The sequence below is a fragment of the Stegastes partitus genome, unplaced genomic scaffold, assembly GCF_000690725.1.
Source record: "Stegastes partitus isolate 25-593 unplaced genomic scaffold, Stegastes_partitus-1.0.2 Scaffold7, whole genome shotgun sequence".
Lineage (NCBI taxonomy): Eukaryota > Metazoa > Chordata > Actinopteri > Pomacentridae > Stegastes > Stegastes partitus.
Window position 1 is genome coordinate 1,068,934 of NW_007577738.1, and position 15,003 is coordinate 1,083,936.

The window sequence follows — 15,003 nt, forward strand, 5'->3', positions numbered from 1 at the left end:
TGTTAAGGGAAAAATGCTTTAGTTGCAGCCAGCAGTATAAATGTCAGTGCATTAGTCAATTAGGTTCAATCTAACCTGAAGCGATTGTCTGATGAATTAACTAGAAAGAAATACATAATCAAGGAGCACAAGGAATGAAATGAGAGGCTTATGCACGCACCTCTGTTTGTGTGTTTGTGTGAACGGCAGTGTGTGCTGCACTCACAGTGCCTGTCAACTGGATCAACTACATTTCATTCTGTGGACGCGACAGACTCACACTGACCCCAATGGCTGGTTGGAAACTGAGCTCATCTAGAGCCACAGCAAGCTGCTCATAGCAGATGACAGGACTGTCATCATCGGTCATTGCTGTGAAATGGAGAGAGCGCTGAGCACCAGGATAAGCAATGACTCAATAACCAGCATGTAAGGGATCTGTAAAGGGTCAGAGACTTTCATTTTATTGTGAAGCAAAAATTTAAACAAGAAAATCTGTATATTTGGGGACTCCGAATCAACATTTTAGATACTTGGCAGTTAAAAATGATGGGATAACCATCAGACTACAGCTGAAGTTGCTCAGTGTGACATCAGTGACCATATGCATTAATGAGCAGACATATTGACTGCTCCCAACAGCACCCTCTTGTCAGTAAGGTTGTCATGTATGTGTTTAGTTTTCATTCTTCCAGATTAGGTTTTTTAGTTATCTGCCCACAGATGCTACGTTGAGTTTAATGATCCACGAGGAACTAAAAATGACGAACAATGTGCACTTAAAACCTTAATTAGGTTCTAAAAAGCACTTTACAATGCGTTTCTCATTCCCCCATTTACACACACAGACACACACTCATGTGCCAGTGGTTGCAGAGCTGTCACGCAAGCTGCTCACCTGCTATTGAGGGAGTCTGCAAGTTGAGAAGCTTCCTGGACCAGTTTTGCATCTAGATTCTGTTAGTTAAAAGCACATTCAGTTACAAGGAGGGCATGCTGAGAGGAACCAAATTCTGTTGATTTTTCTAAAAAAAGAAAAAAACAGATGTAAGATTTATCAAAATGTTCTTCTTTATAGTACCTCACTGTTAAAAGTGTATTGCTCTGAAATTAATTTTAACACTTAATACAAAATGCTGGAGTATACATTTTCTAAAGGTGTCCTACAAATTCCAAATAAAATGCATCAAAGTAAGAGCCATGGATATCTAAACTTTTCCTGCCATGTTTTTAGCTTCGCCAGAATGCATATTTCAGATTGTGTATTTGGATTTTGAACAGTTTTAACAACAACAGATATTCATCAGGGCAGAAAGAAAGTGCAAAATTCTGTGAAAAGTCACCAAAAGTGGAGATATGTGATGTTCAGAGGGGAGCAAGAATCTGTTACCTTATGATTAACATGTAAATATATGGAACATGGCCATAGAACATGCTCTCATGGAGGTTCAGCTTTCTTACTCTAAGTCATTTTGGAAACCTGCTAAAAGTCTGTAATGTAATGTAAAAGAAAATCAATGTCACCATTCTTTTGCTCATAAATACCCAAGTGGTTTCGGCCTTTATTATAATAATTGAATTTTCCATAAAGTTTTATAATAATTTACAAAATAGTTTATATTTTAATGCTGCACAAATACAGATAGATTACATTTTAATTACATTCACAGTCATAAATCTAAAAATTTTCTTATATTTGCTTGTTCTACCAACAAGAACAAGTGGCCTGGTTTAAGTATAAAGTGTCAATAAGAAAATCAACATTTATATGATAATATCGAAGACCACACGAGACATCGTCCTAAACACTGACTCAAACAGACGAAAAGAGATAAAGCATGGAAAGACATTATTGTAGCTAGCGAATTTTAAATATTGACATGAAACAGTAGAAAACACACACAGCAGCAGCTTCTTGGTTTGTTTTATGAATACACCATGGCCTTAGTCATCAGATAATCTACTTTTAACACCATATGTGCCTGCATAGAAAAAACTCAGCCATCGTATTGAGTAAGAACACATGGTAATACCCATCCCAGAGGTATAAAATATTATAACTGCATGCCAAAATGGCTGTCTCATTTTTGGCGTCCACACACAGCCTACCGATTCGTCTGAACAGTCAGAAACTGGGTGACAATGAGATCAGAAAAAAAAGCTTTGTTTTCATTAGGCTAGAGCAAGAGGAAATGAAACAAGTTGTGTCAACCAGCAAGCTTCCCAGCTCATCTAGAAAAAACGGCAGGATACGCCGCAACTCATCTCTAAATGTCAATGAGGTCGTCGCCGCTCTCGTCACTCTCCACAGTCAGCTGACGGGTCCACCACTTCTTCACCTCTGACCCAGAGGAAGCCTCATCGTTGACGGGGTTCATCTTGCAAACAATGGACTTGACACTTGTGCGACCTAACACAACACAACACACACACACACAGAGGAGAAATTCACAGCCTGAGTCTTGGGATGTCTACCTGTAATTTTTGTCCTTATTTTTCCAATTCCACCTTTAGATCTTTCCTGGCTGCCACTGTAAGTAAAAGTTCATCCTAAACAAGCAGATGACTAAATTGCTTCTCTGTAACATCAGGTTACATAAACTGGCTGCCTGGTTTTTCTATAGCAGGGAGAAAGTTGAGAAAAGCTCCAGTTTCACTTCACTTTTAATGAAAGAAAAGCGCCACTTGTAGTATACAGACGGCACACAGAGGCAGCACACACCTGCAGGCAGCCGCCACTGTCCCAGCTTCCTCTGTGGTCTCCCCAGGTCTGAGGAGTCCTGCCTGTACCCTCCTCTGTCTGACAACGTGGGGCTCAGTAGCTGCTGGAGACCACTCATCTAAACAAAGAGCACATATCCTTTGTTTCAACAGTGCAAGCGCACACCTGCAGATTATATGATGCGCTTGCTGTATGTCAAGCTGTGAGCACATGCGAGTGTGTACGCGGCGGCGGTGCAGTTGCAGGGCTCTACCTCAGGCTGCGAGGGGTTGTCTGGGTTGTTAGTATTGTGGTCTTCACTTGGCATCGTGGTCTCTATGCTGGGAGGGTTGAGGAAGCGGCTCAGCTCCTGCTGCTGGCTCTCTCTCAGGCTATGAATGATGCTGCACGACTGCTGCTGCTTCTGTGAGTGCAGACAGGCATTTGTGGTCAGCGTCACACAGTACAAGCAGGGACGTGTTATACACACGTGTGAATGCAATAGGCAAAGCAAAGCGTATGTGTTTTCTGTTGAGACACTAACCGTCCGGATGCGTTTGAGACATTTTTTGAGCCACATGCGTATGGTCTGTTTGGCAACCTCTTCTTCAATGGTGTATTCCAGCTGTTCCCTGGCCAACAGCTCCTCCAGCTGGAGAGACTTTCGAATGTCCACTGAGCGATACGACAGCATGCTGTATGGTTACACACACAACAAACAAGGAACATACAGACAAGAAACAGACATAGTTACTGGAGGAGAACCCAGTGGAATTAAAGATGATAAGAGCTTTAAAGCAAAAGTACATTACTCGCATTAACTTGCACAAGGCAATGTTGGCACCTAAGCAGCAAGACCTGACTCAAGCTAAAGTATTTCAAAAAAATCTGTAATGTGATTTAACTAACTCTACCCTCATAAGAGCCCAAATTAGTTGCTTTCAAAGTAGGGGATGGTTTCATACACCAGTTCTGCTTTTAAATGATCCGATTCATGAATTTTATGCTGTTTTTTTTGAGGTAACTTTAATCCTATTCAGAGCTTTTAGTGTCTTTTGGACCCCAGGCCATTTGGTTTAGGTGACAGGTATTGTTTTTCTGTTTTTGAAGATTTTTTTTTCAATATAAAAAGAGGGACATTTGTCATGCATTTGGAACCAAAAATACATCAACTTATCAGAAAATGTATTTAACATAGTACAGAAGTCTATAATGAAAACCAACAGATATTTTGCACATATTCTTTCTTGGGGTCGAATGGACCCCGAAAGACCTTCTACGTATGGCAAGATGGAAGTCCTGGAGAGGGCTAAGAACTGTCCAGGGACAACACATCAAAGTCAGTCAGCCTTTAGTGGTTACTCTGGCTTATGTACAGTCATTTTTCGGATAATCAGTGAGAACTGTCCCTGTCAAATAAACAAATAAATAAAATGAGATGCACGGTACATCATCAAAACAGTCCAATATGAAAGATGCTGCTCTGAAATACTGTAACACAGCTGCATCACCATTCTGTTACTGTGACAATAAGCTAAATAGACAGTTTTGTGTCATTGTGTCTGAAGCCTTAGTCAACTAAAACTACAAATGACAACATTGTCATCTATCGTGCTTTCATTGTGTACACTGTTGTCACTGGATAAAAAGATTAGAGTAACAGGTCTTTTTTTTTTCAATTGTTTGAAAATTTGATCCAGATCCTTATTGATTTAAACAGGCTGTTGTATTGTACTGGGTTGCTAATGATGTGAGGTTTGCATTTGAGGCACTGCTTCTGCGTGTACTACATGTGGTGCTCCTCAATCACCTCAGCACATCATGGAAGGTCACATCTCCTCCGCTGTGCAGCCGCTCCATCTCATAGCACATGTGTTTAAACAGCAGCTTGTCTTTGTCCAGGTCTACCTCCAGCCTGCCTCTGAGCAGACGAAGCAGGAACTTCACCCTGGATGTCGGGATTACACCCTGGAGACACAGATTCCCACAGGTCGCAGGGTTAATCAGGAGGTGACATGACTCGAGAAGCCTGCGATACTGTGACTTAATTCGAAACTGTGAGAACTTCGTTGAACTGCAGATGACAGGGGAGATTAAATGGGATATGATAATTCACAGCTCACGGTTTAAGGGGAACACAATCATCTCTGCTATTAAGAATATGTGCCTAATTGTCGGATTTTGGGTGTGAAATTTTCAGTACATTTTAGTCAATTTTCACACAACGCTGGAGCTGAATCATCCTAATTGCGCACTCTGCTTGCATGTCTTTTGAGCATAATTCAGCTGCACTCCCCTAAAAGCGGCATGAGTGATGTTACTACAGGAAACAAAAAGATAAACTAAATCACCTTAAAAGGCTCCTAGAGTATTCTCCAAGAGTACGAACCCTTTAATGTCCTTTAATGAATTTAGGACATCAGATTATAAATAGGGGTGGTGACTGGAAGATGACCATGGTTGGTTCCAACATGCTGCTGCGTATAGACTTGTTTTATGCCTTACAATTGCGTGTGAATGTACAAAGAAGTGAGATAGGCTATATCTGAATGATAGCAGGGATACAAAGGAGGGGGTCTACATTTTTAATCCAGCCCCCGCTGTTCTAATTACTGTCATTCCTATTACTGAATGCTCTACTCCATTCCCTTCAGTCCCTCTCATTAGCTCTTGTGCAGCTTTTATCTTCTCTATATTGTCCTATATTGTTCTCTATAGTCTCCTCATCCTCTCTCCTACTGCTAATTTCTCACCTCCCGTTTGTCATCCACCATGTTCCAGATGATTTGGAAGTGCCTCAGGTCATTATAACTCAGCAGCTGGTCCTCCTCGGTGGAGTAGAACAGAGAGAAGTTCTCCACAATAATGGCTGCAGCGACAGGAAGCGATATTAACTCTCACAGATGAAGATATTCCATAAAGGCAACATCTAAGTATTTTGCATTGCAAGAGGCATCAGTTGTCAGTATTTGCATAACAATTAAATCAAGTTGTTCTTCAGCACTTTGGAGCTGTGGTTCCCTGAAGCACTGTGGGGCGTCTTGAGCGTGAGCCACGGGGTGCCACATGGTTAGTTCTCATTTTATGCTCTATACTTTACATTTTTTATTACATCACATACAGAAACAGGGCAAAAATTGATATGATTTATATTTTATATTAAACTTTTCAAATGTATTTGAAGAGAAAAATATATTGAAATCATTAGATGATTAAGTGGGATGTATTAAATATGCAGTTTAATTAAGACTAGTAATAAGAGTGTATGGATGCCAGTTGTTGAAGTAGTGCAAACACACATTCCAGCCAAGTATTTTATGTGAAGGGCTGGCATGAAAAAAACATTATAAAAGGGTGTCATGATACAAAAAGTTTTGAGAGCCACTTCTTTAGAGCTCTAAATGTATTTTATGATGGCATGAATTAACAGCACAGGCTGCTAATAGACCGAATAAATCACAAGATAATAGGTTGACTGTAATCCAGACTTTTATGATTCATCTCATAAAACAAGCTCAAACTATCAGAGACGATCCATTTGGCTTAATTTTTTCATTTGATTATTGAGTTTACCACAATTACTCTAGCTTTGTTTTTTTGATGCATTGGGCAATATTTGTGTGGGATTTAAATTAACTGTATTTTTTATTCTACCGCTTTCCCTCTTCCTGTCTGGCAGCTGTTGACATGAGGGAGACATAATTTCTGCATGAATGGGTTTGATTGCTGTACTGAAGCTGTAACGAACTAAACTCTTGTCGCCAGAGAAATTCTTTGTTGTCTCTTCGGAGACGTGATAAAACCACATGTAAGTGAGCTTTACAGATTTTGCATTCTTGTGCAACGTACAGCGGAAAAAGACAAAGAGCTCCACAGTTGGCAATTCAAAAGATCGCTATCATTTGATTTTATGCGTGCACACAGTTGTGTTTGTAACCCTGTCTTGACTTAATTCTCTGAAAAACTACTCGAACCTTAATTAACCCTGAAAATGTAACAGGTTACCTACTTGATTTTTGTTACCAAATTGAAGGTAAGTTAATCACGTGATGGTGCAATGCTGTACATGCAAAAAACGATTTAAAAAAATGTGCATATGCACACACTGACCTACAAGTAGGTTGAGCATAATGTACGCTATAATGACATAGAAAGAGCAGAAGTAGATAAGTGCTCCAGCATAGTTGCCACAGTCGGTTTCCCAGTAGCGAAGTTTATCAGGGGTACAGAACGGAGGCTGGACCTGGGGACAGGAAAAACAAACAAATAAACAGACAGAAAAAACATAACTGTATCAACCAAAGACAAAAAAACATAATTTCAACAGTTTCCTCTCTCACTATTTCTTTTGTATAAAGGAGCTCCAGTAAAACTGCTGACATTAAGGTCAGCGGAGAATCTAAAGTAATACGAACAACGGAAGGTAGCCACAGTAACTGTTAATTTTCCTGTGAGCACCACAAACAAAAATCCAATCATTCTATTGTACGGGAACAGCTGCAGAAAATTGAGGTGAGGCAACCCTTTCAACACAAAAAATAATGTAAACAATATACAGCATTTTCCCAGAATGGGACGAGATGGTCTGTTCCTTTGTCTATGGGGAAGTGTGCTGGACCAGCAGCCCATCTTACCATGCAGTCATGCATGATTTTATTCCAATCTTCCCCTGTGACAATACGGAAGAGAACAGTGATAGCCTTGCCCGCTGTGGAGAAGTTGGCATGCCTGTGATTGGAGGAGAGAGACAGAGTGAGACAACTCTCTAAAGACATGTTGTACAGTATCTGCTGCTAACAGCCTGTTTCTCATCAGGAAAAACATTATGAAGATCAGGAAATTCAATGATTACCGGTTGATGTTCTCTCCATATTTGACGGTTCCAAAGAGAACGACTCCGGCAAACGCGTAGCAGAGAAGGAGGAGAAACATCCCCACGATGATGAAGAAGCTCTTGTACATGCTTACTACTACAGTCAGCAGCAGCATCTTCAGCGTCACCTTCACAGATCATATGCACACACTCAGTAGTATAATATTCTATTACCGCTGTAGAAATGACTTACTTTTTCTAAAAACATACTCACATGTTTCCCGCATATTGTGAAGAACCTGAAGACAATCACACATGTGCCCATCATGTAGGTGTATGCATTCTGCAGACAGAAATAACACAAACATTTGTGTTAACACTGACTTAATTACAATTCTTAAAAAAAATAAAAAATAAAAATCACTCAATGAAATATCCTTTTTTTCTGACCAGTAAGGAAAAGTGCAAAACTATCCAGATGACACCCAGTGATGTGACCAGCAGGTCATAGCGATTTCGTCGGCTCTGCCAGTAACCAGCTGGAGACATGGCTATCAGCTTCATTGTCACCTAGGAAACAACAACATTAGTCTACATCAGAGGAAACAATCAGTAACACCTCTAAAGTGATGGATGTACGGAGAGAAAAACAGCTCACCTCCAGCACAAATATAAAGGTGAACACTACAGACATGGTGGCGAGGGGAAATGTTACTTGATCATCTACATCCCACTAAGAAAAAAGAGCAGGTTTATGTGTGTTAATGTCAGTTCACAACATCTAAAATGAACTTGCAATAGAATGAAAGAATCATAAGAGATGGAACAAAATACAGAGCAATACTTAGATAAAATGACATAATGCATTGTTGTTTGAGGCGTTACCTTGACTGACAGCAGGACAGACTGTGCCAACACCAGCACAGCAATGCCCCGTTTGAAGAAGGGGTGTTGAGTAATGTCATACATCTTGGCTCGGAAACCTCCGTTTTCTGTCAGACAGACAAAAAAAACACAAATTAACTGCAACCTGCACAGTAGTTACTTCAGGCAGAGGGTTTTGATCAAGTGAGAGATCAGATTTAAATGTTCAAAACGGCTCTAACAGTGTCTAAACCCAGAGCTTGAATATGTGGTAGTATCCTTTACTGTCCAGCAGATGGCACGCACGGACCACTCGAGTGTCATCAAGCTTTTAGTGCTGCAGGTTTCACACACCTTTATTCATGCAGATGGCGGCGTCGAGATAACGAACGCTAACAATGTAAAGATGCTTTAGATTTTGTGATTTTGGAAAAAAAAAAAGAAAAAAGAATTGCACAGTCAGGCTCCAAAATTGGCTCTCAAAAAGCAATTTCAGTGCGTCAAGTAAAAACTAAAAAGACATCATCTGTCCTTTTAAGCATATTTGTAAAACTTTATAACCTTATTTGAGGGAGCGTAATCATATTCAAGGTTGGGATGCTGTTTATTTGTGCAGCAGGGATCTTATTTCCCAGACAGGGAAGATTTTCTTCTCTAAGGTGCATTAGGAGGCTATTTACTGCTTTAAAAAGGGATAAGACTGGCTAAGTGCACGCTCTAAGGGAATTGTTGACTTCTCTCCTTAATGTAATATTGTAAGGTCGTGGCCTTACAATATAAGCCGCTCTGGGATGACTTTCACTGTGAAATGGTGCAATATGAAGAGAATCGAATTGAATTCACGAGTCCACCCCAACTCTACCTAATACCTACAGTCGTCCTCAAATATATTCATACTCTTCCATTAAAGAAAAGACAAAATTCACAACAGTCACTCAAATAACTTGAAACTGAAAAAAGTAATAATAAATAAAAATGTGCAAAATTATAACTTAGTGAAATTAGACACTGCTTTTGAATGGTGATTGAAAAGAATAATTAAAAAAAGAAAAAGAAAAACTGTCCCGGACAAATTAGAGCACTTTGCTGATGAGCAGTGGGCAAGAATCCAAATACCCGTCAACAGGTGCAGAAGTCTGACTGAGAGTTACAGAAAACACTTGACTGCAGTGATTGGCTCAAAGGGTTGTTCGACAAAATATTAGTTTACGGGTCCCATCATGCTTGTTTGCTTGTTTTTCTTTTTTTTCTTTTTTAAATTAATTAATCAATTTTTATTTTGTATATTTCTGTTGAGCCACAGTTCAAAAGCAATGTCATGATTTTCATTAAACTTTTATTTATTATTACTTTCGTCAGTTTCAATTTATTTCAGTGACAGCTGTTTTTTCTTTACTGGGAGTGTATGAATACATTGAAGGATGACTGTGTATTTTAATTGACTGTAATTACACGTTGGTTTCAAAAATTAGTTGGATCCATTCACATGTACTTCCCTTCCAAGTCTGTTCCATCTGCCAGCATTGTAGATCTAAATCTGACCAATATTCTTGTCACAGCAAATCACTGTTCGAAAAAACCTTGTTAGTAATCCTTGTTACAGATGCTTCTTCTGCGCACTTCAAAGCCACTTGAATGTCAAATTACCATAAAACAGCTTTACATCCAGTTGCAAGGCGTTGCTACATATGACTGCGGACGGCACAGATAATGTTTTTTTGCGAGTGTTTTGGCTTCGGCCATGTGAGTAAAGGTCAGCGCAGCGTTGTAATGATCTGCCAGCGGTGAGTGAGTGGCGCCGGCGCTGAAGGCCCTTTGGATGTGGATCAAAGTCAGGTTGATAATGCTGGTGTAAGCGGCACTGCTGACGAAAACTGAAGCCATTGATTTTCTGTTAGCTCTCAGCCTCAACTGTACTAACAGGCAATTTCCCACACTGCCTCCGAGGCACTTCAACGGTTCTCATGACTCTAATCACAGGAGGGAGAGCAACAGTGCAAATGTGCAGTGTTCTCATGCTGAAAAGTGATCAGCAAGACTGTAACATGTGTAGAATATCAGTACAATTGGCATACGGTTCCTACTTATCCAAAAATGTACATTAATGCGGATAGAGCAGGCAGCTCACTTCAACAGTGGGTGTGAAAATTTGATAACTTCAGTAAATAAATTGGCCATAGAAGGCAGCGATGTGTGATTCAGCGTCTGAGCCATTATCTGTCTTCATATTCAGTTTTTTTCATTACTGCTGCTAATCATCATTTGGGTGTCATGATGAATCCCTCGAGGCATCCATCCTCAATGAAAAACAAGGACTATTAAATATGGATTAATCATGCAGGTGCTGCTTAACAATGCACAAGCGCTGACACACACCACACACTCAATCAGGGAAGAGGGGACGAGACGTGACTGCCATGATGTTGAGCTCGATGCATTGTACCGCAGTGTCATTTCCAAAACCATTTGTTGAATGTGTTTGCATTTTAGCACGAGTGGCCGTACCGGGGCGAGGGGGCAGGTGGAGAGGTTGGGCTATTTTCAGTCGACTCTTCAGATCCTCCCATCTTCTCTGGTCCACAGTGAGCAGAGCGGTGCCCTGGTGGAGGGAGACACGACATATTTAGATTCTGGAGGAGGTGTTTCTGTAAATGTGCCAGTCTGAGATGAATACAATGCTTGAGTTTGTCCTTGCCCGTATCTCGTTCTCCACCAGTCTTGCTGCTAAGTAAGAATAAAAACAACCTAAAACAATCTAATTCAAGAGGCACTTGAATTGCTTCATGTCCTGCATTCATATCCGTGATGAAAGAACGTATGATTACTGAATTAGTAGGGTCATTCCATCGCAAATCATCCAATTTTTAGACGATTTCCTGTAACACCATCTCTGATTTTCCAGAAATTTTTATAGCATCAAATATGGATATTCATAGAGATATTTGTGAAATTTTAGATTAATATAATAAATGCTCCGAGCTTTTACGAAAAGGCCTCGAGCAACTTCCTGCATGTTGTATTGGACATTAAAATTTAAGGCTGTGCTTGAATGACAACATCTCAGAAACTTTTAAAGACAATCATTTCTCATCATTCAAGTCATTAGGAATCTGCAACACTGGATAAGTAGATTAAATAGTCTCTGTTTATGGGTGAGTTGAAATATGAAAAAAACAAACAAAAAACAATTAAAGTCACTGTAAAAAGTCCCATCTTTGAGCACACATTAACAAGAAAATGATAATGCAGATATCAACAGGTTTTTTCTGAACCACATGTAGCTGGATGTCACATTAATACAACAGTTTTAAATATGAAATACTTGGTCATAAAAATGAAAATGAGCTTTCATAAGAGCCAGAGGCAAGAGGAGGTGCAGATGTCTGGCTTCTTCTCAGACCACTTGACAGACAAAATGCTCAAACGTTAGTATGACGCCAATAAAAAGCACACAATAATATACATTATAGAAATGTTTCTTCCTAAATTAACCAAAAAGTTCATTAACAAGCAAAGATTTTACATGCCAACAAGTTCGAAACGCATATCTGGTATAAATTTTAACATGTCAACTGAATCTGTGTTCCCCTATTTATATGCTAATTTATGTAAATAGTCTATTACATAGATGTTTCATACCTGTGGTGAGAGTATGATGTGTCTATTATGTGTTCACAACAATGTGTCTACAGACTCACAAAGAGGGACACACATCAGCATGACAGCTTAATGTCAACAGTGGTATGTATCATGATGACACAACATAAAAAGTAGAATAGGTGTATGTATATGTGTGGCTCTTACCTTGTTCTCGTTAAAGTTTGCAATGACAACTCCCACAAACAGAGTGAGTCCAATCATGCATCCCAGAAACACAAAGACGTGGATGTAAATGCCGTGGATCTGCAGACACAGAGGGATATGTACTGACTGAGCGTAGCAACACCCACACTTTTGTTGCAATGTATTGAAAAAATCCTTTAATGGAAGATGTTATAAAGGTAAGATCTGGATCAGTACCGGTCCAACTCGGTGAATGATGACGTCTCGGACCTCCACCCAGCCTTTGAGTGACAGCACTTCAAAAAGAGCCAGCATAGCATTCCCCACGTTGTCAAAGTTAAAATTCCGTGGGTTCGCCCTGGAAAAGGACAGGACGGACACACTGATCACTGCACTAGCTGTGTGAATTCAAAATCAAGCTAGAAAAAAAATAATAAATTAGATTTACCAGACTCTTGGTACCCAAAAGCCTGGTTTCTTCTCTCCAGGCTTCAGCTTGAGGTTGAGGTTTTTGGAAACGCTGACATTTATTCGGAATATACCGTGACATTCGTCCTGGAGCAGAGAACAAACAAACATGAAATGAAGATTCTTTGTGAAGTGGTTTGAAATATTGTACTCAGTTAATATACCATAAGAATTTGAGAAATATGACAATAATCAAGATATTATTCTTGGTTTTGTATGATGCATGTGATTGTATCTTAGTAGTTAAGTAGTTTGCACTGTAGTTTCTTGTTTTTGTACTCCCACTCTGTGCAATGACTATAAAGTTGAATTTAATATCATCTAGTTTAAGGAAAATATGTTTCTCCATCTCCTCATTGATGCTCTAGCTAATGCTTAGCAACAACACATAACAATAAACAACAGATTCCCAGATACCACCTTGCTGAAAATGATGCTATACTATCACTAGGAGCAAAATAGCCCTAAAATGATAATAACTAGAAATCCCTGTTTAAGACCTACTACAAAAGCATCCCTAAGGAGTCTTCTATATAATAAGAGGTTTGCGCTAACTAAAAGAGATCTAAGGGCTGATGTGAAAAATGTAGGATAAAAGGAAGCGGCGGACTATTGATTTGACAGGGGAAACCCCTTCTACTTATTCAGCCTGTGCTTCTCTGCAGGGAGCATAGGATGGGAGGGGGTGGTTTAGTGAGGAGATTAGGTTTCTTGCTGTACCCGTTTAAGGATATGGGGGTCGTTGCACTTGGCAAGCTTTCCGGCAAACAGTTGAACTCCAAAGCTCGCGAACACCAGCATTAGTGTGAGGAGCAGAATAGAAACCTGCAGGAGAATCAATCAAGACTTTAAGGCAGACAGTACAACATAATCCAGGTCTCAGAGATTAGGGAGCAAGCGGAGGATGTCCGACAGCTCAGGACACGGAGACCTCAGTTGTAAAAATCTGTTAGACTCAGGTTGAATACATTTCTGATAATATGGTATTATCAGATATTATAACATTTTCGGTTGGTGAAGCAGAGGATAAGAAAAGCCCATAAATGGCAAAGAATGTAACAACAAAAACATAAATAACATGCATTAGTGTACAAAGACAGGCTTTAAGTCATGTACTACAGCATTCCTTTTAATTCTTATAGCAAATTTCAGGTAACTGATTTTCATACTGACGTGAAATGTGAACCTGTCAAAAAAACAGAAGTAAATCTTTATTTTATGGTTGCTTAGGTTTCTAATTATTTCTTAGATTTTTTTTGCATATCAACAGAGAGTGACATGAGATATTTTTTGTTTGTTTGTTTGCTTTTTAATTTATTGTTAATTAACATAAAAACCTTATTTCATGGTTGGGCAAATGTGATAATCAGTTCATCTCATTATCTCTAAAAAATAATACCTAAAAGCAAGCGGATTTTGAAAATAGCACACCGCTATAACACCGCTCTCCTACACACAAGCAGAAACTGTTCATGTGGCCACTGACCAGGAAAATCTCCTTGAATCCTTTGAGAACCTCCCGCACCACCTTCCTCATCTGGGGTACCAGCTTGAAGATCCTGAGCGGACGCAGGCAGCGCAGCATCATCAGCAGCTGAGCCCCAGACTCAGGAGGGACGTCAGGAGGCAGCCAACACAGGAAGATCAGACTCACCTGCAGCAAATGCAGCAGGAGGGAAGGACGGATGGTTAATGGAAATGAAAGAATACCAGTGTCCATGTCATGGCTTCATATTTTGATTATTATTAACAACCCTATAATCTGTTTTCCATTCCATTGGTGCAAACCTTTGATGAACATGTTCTTTGGCAACAAAACCAAGACTTATTCTGTCTCTTAAGTCTACACAACAATGTTCTTTAAAGGCCTCTTGTATTTCACAGCGAAACTACTGAATACTCTAAATACAAAGTAATTTGAGTAGTAGTTATGTATTTCATTGAAGCTGGTGAAATGTACAATTATGACTACAAGGCCAAGAAAATTGATTAAATCTTAATGACTGTAACTTAAATAATTGAGAAAATATGTGTAGGAGTGCAGCAAAAAAACAAAATCTGTGTATGAGAGAAAACCCCAATGAATCACACACTTTCTAATGGAAATTAGAATTTCATGAAGTCTTGTCATGTGAAGGAGATAAAACAGAACTTACTTACATTCTTTTAAAGGCTACAAAAGATACATCTGTAATTTCTGAGTCTGACAGAACAAAGTAAACAAGGTAGGGGGACAGTTTCTGTAATTATTTTTGCAGCACCTGCAAAGGTCGACTGTGAACACCAAGATCCGATACAGCCACTAACGGCAGACAAATGCTGACAAATGCGCCTGCAAATTAGTTTCTGTAGTTGAATGTAAGGAGTATAATTATAGTGACAACATCTCAGTTGT

At 39.5% G+C, this 15,003-nt stretch overlaps 1 protein-coding gene across 2 annotated transcripts in view; it reads right to left on the reverse strand.

Moving 5' to 3' along the window:
- Positions 1-1,505: 1,505 nt before the first annotated feature.
- Positions 1,506-15,003, reverse strand: part of nalcn (sodium leak channel, non-selective) — an 84,089-nt gene continuing 70,591 nt past the window's right edge. For both annotated transcript variants that reach the window (XM_008282237.1, XM_008282230.1), the window contains 19 exons: positions 14,095-14,262; positions 13,329-13,433; positions 12,589-12,695; positions 12,378-12,498; positions 12,162-12,260; positions 10,863-10,956; positions 8,379-8,485; positions 8,152-8,226; positions 7,944-8,063; positions 7,768-7,836; positions 7,533-7,681; positions 7,315-7,408; positions 6,791-6,923; positions 5,434-5,549; positions 4,491-4,648; positions 3,225-3,375; positions 2,955-3,104; positions 2,702-2,819; positions 1,506-2,389 (listed from right to left, as the gene is read on the reverse strand). In XM_008282237.1, coding sequence (XP_008280459.1) covers positions 2,247-2,389; positions 2,702-2,819; positions 2,955-3,104; positions 3,225-3,375; positions 4,491-4,648; positions 5,434-5,549; positions 6,791-6,923; positions 7,315-7,408; positions 7,533-7,681; positions 7,768-7,836; positions 7,944-8,063; positions 8,152-8,226; positions 8,379-8,485; positions 10,863-10,956; positions 12,162-12,260; positions 12,378-12,498; positions 12,589-12,695; positions 13,329-13,433; positions 14,095-14,262 — 2,277 coding nt within the window. In that variant the 3' untranslated portion in view covers positions 1,506-2,246. The remainder of the gene's footprint in view (positions 2,390-2,701; positions 2,820-2,954; positions 3,105-3,224; positions 3,376-4,490; positions 4,649-5,433; positions 5,550-6,790; positions 6,924-7,314; positions 7,409-7,532; positions 7,682-7,767; positions 7,837-7,943; positions 8,064-8,151; positions 8,227-8,378; positions 8,486-10,862; positions 10,957-12,161; positions 12,261-12,377; positions 12,499-12,588; positions 12,696-13,328; positions 13,434-14,094; positions 14,263-15,003) is intronic.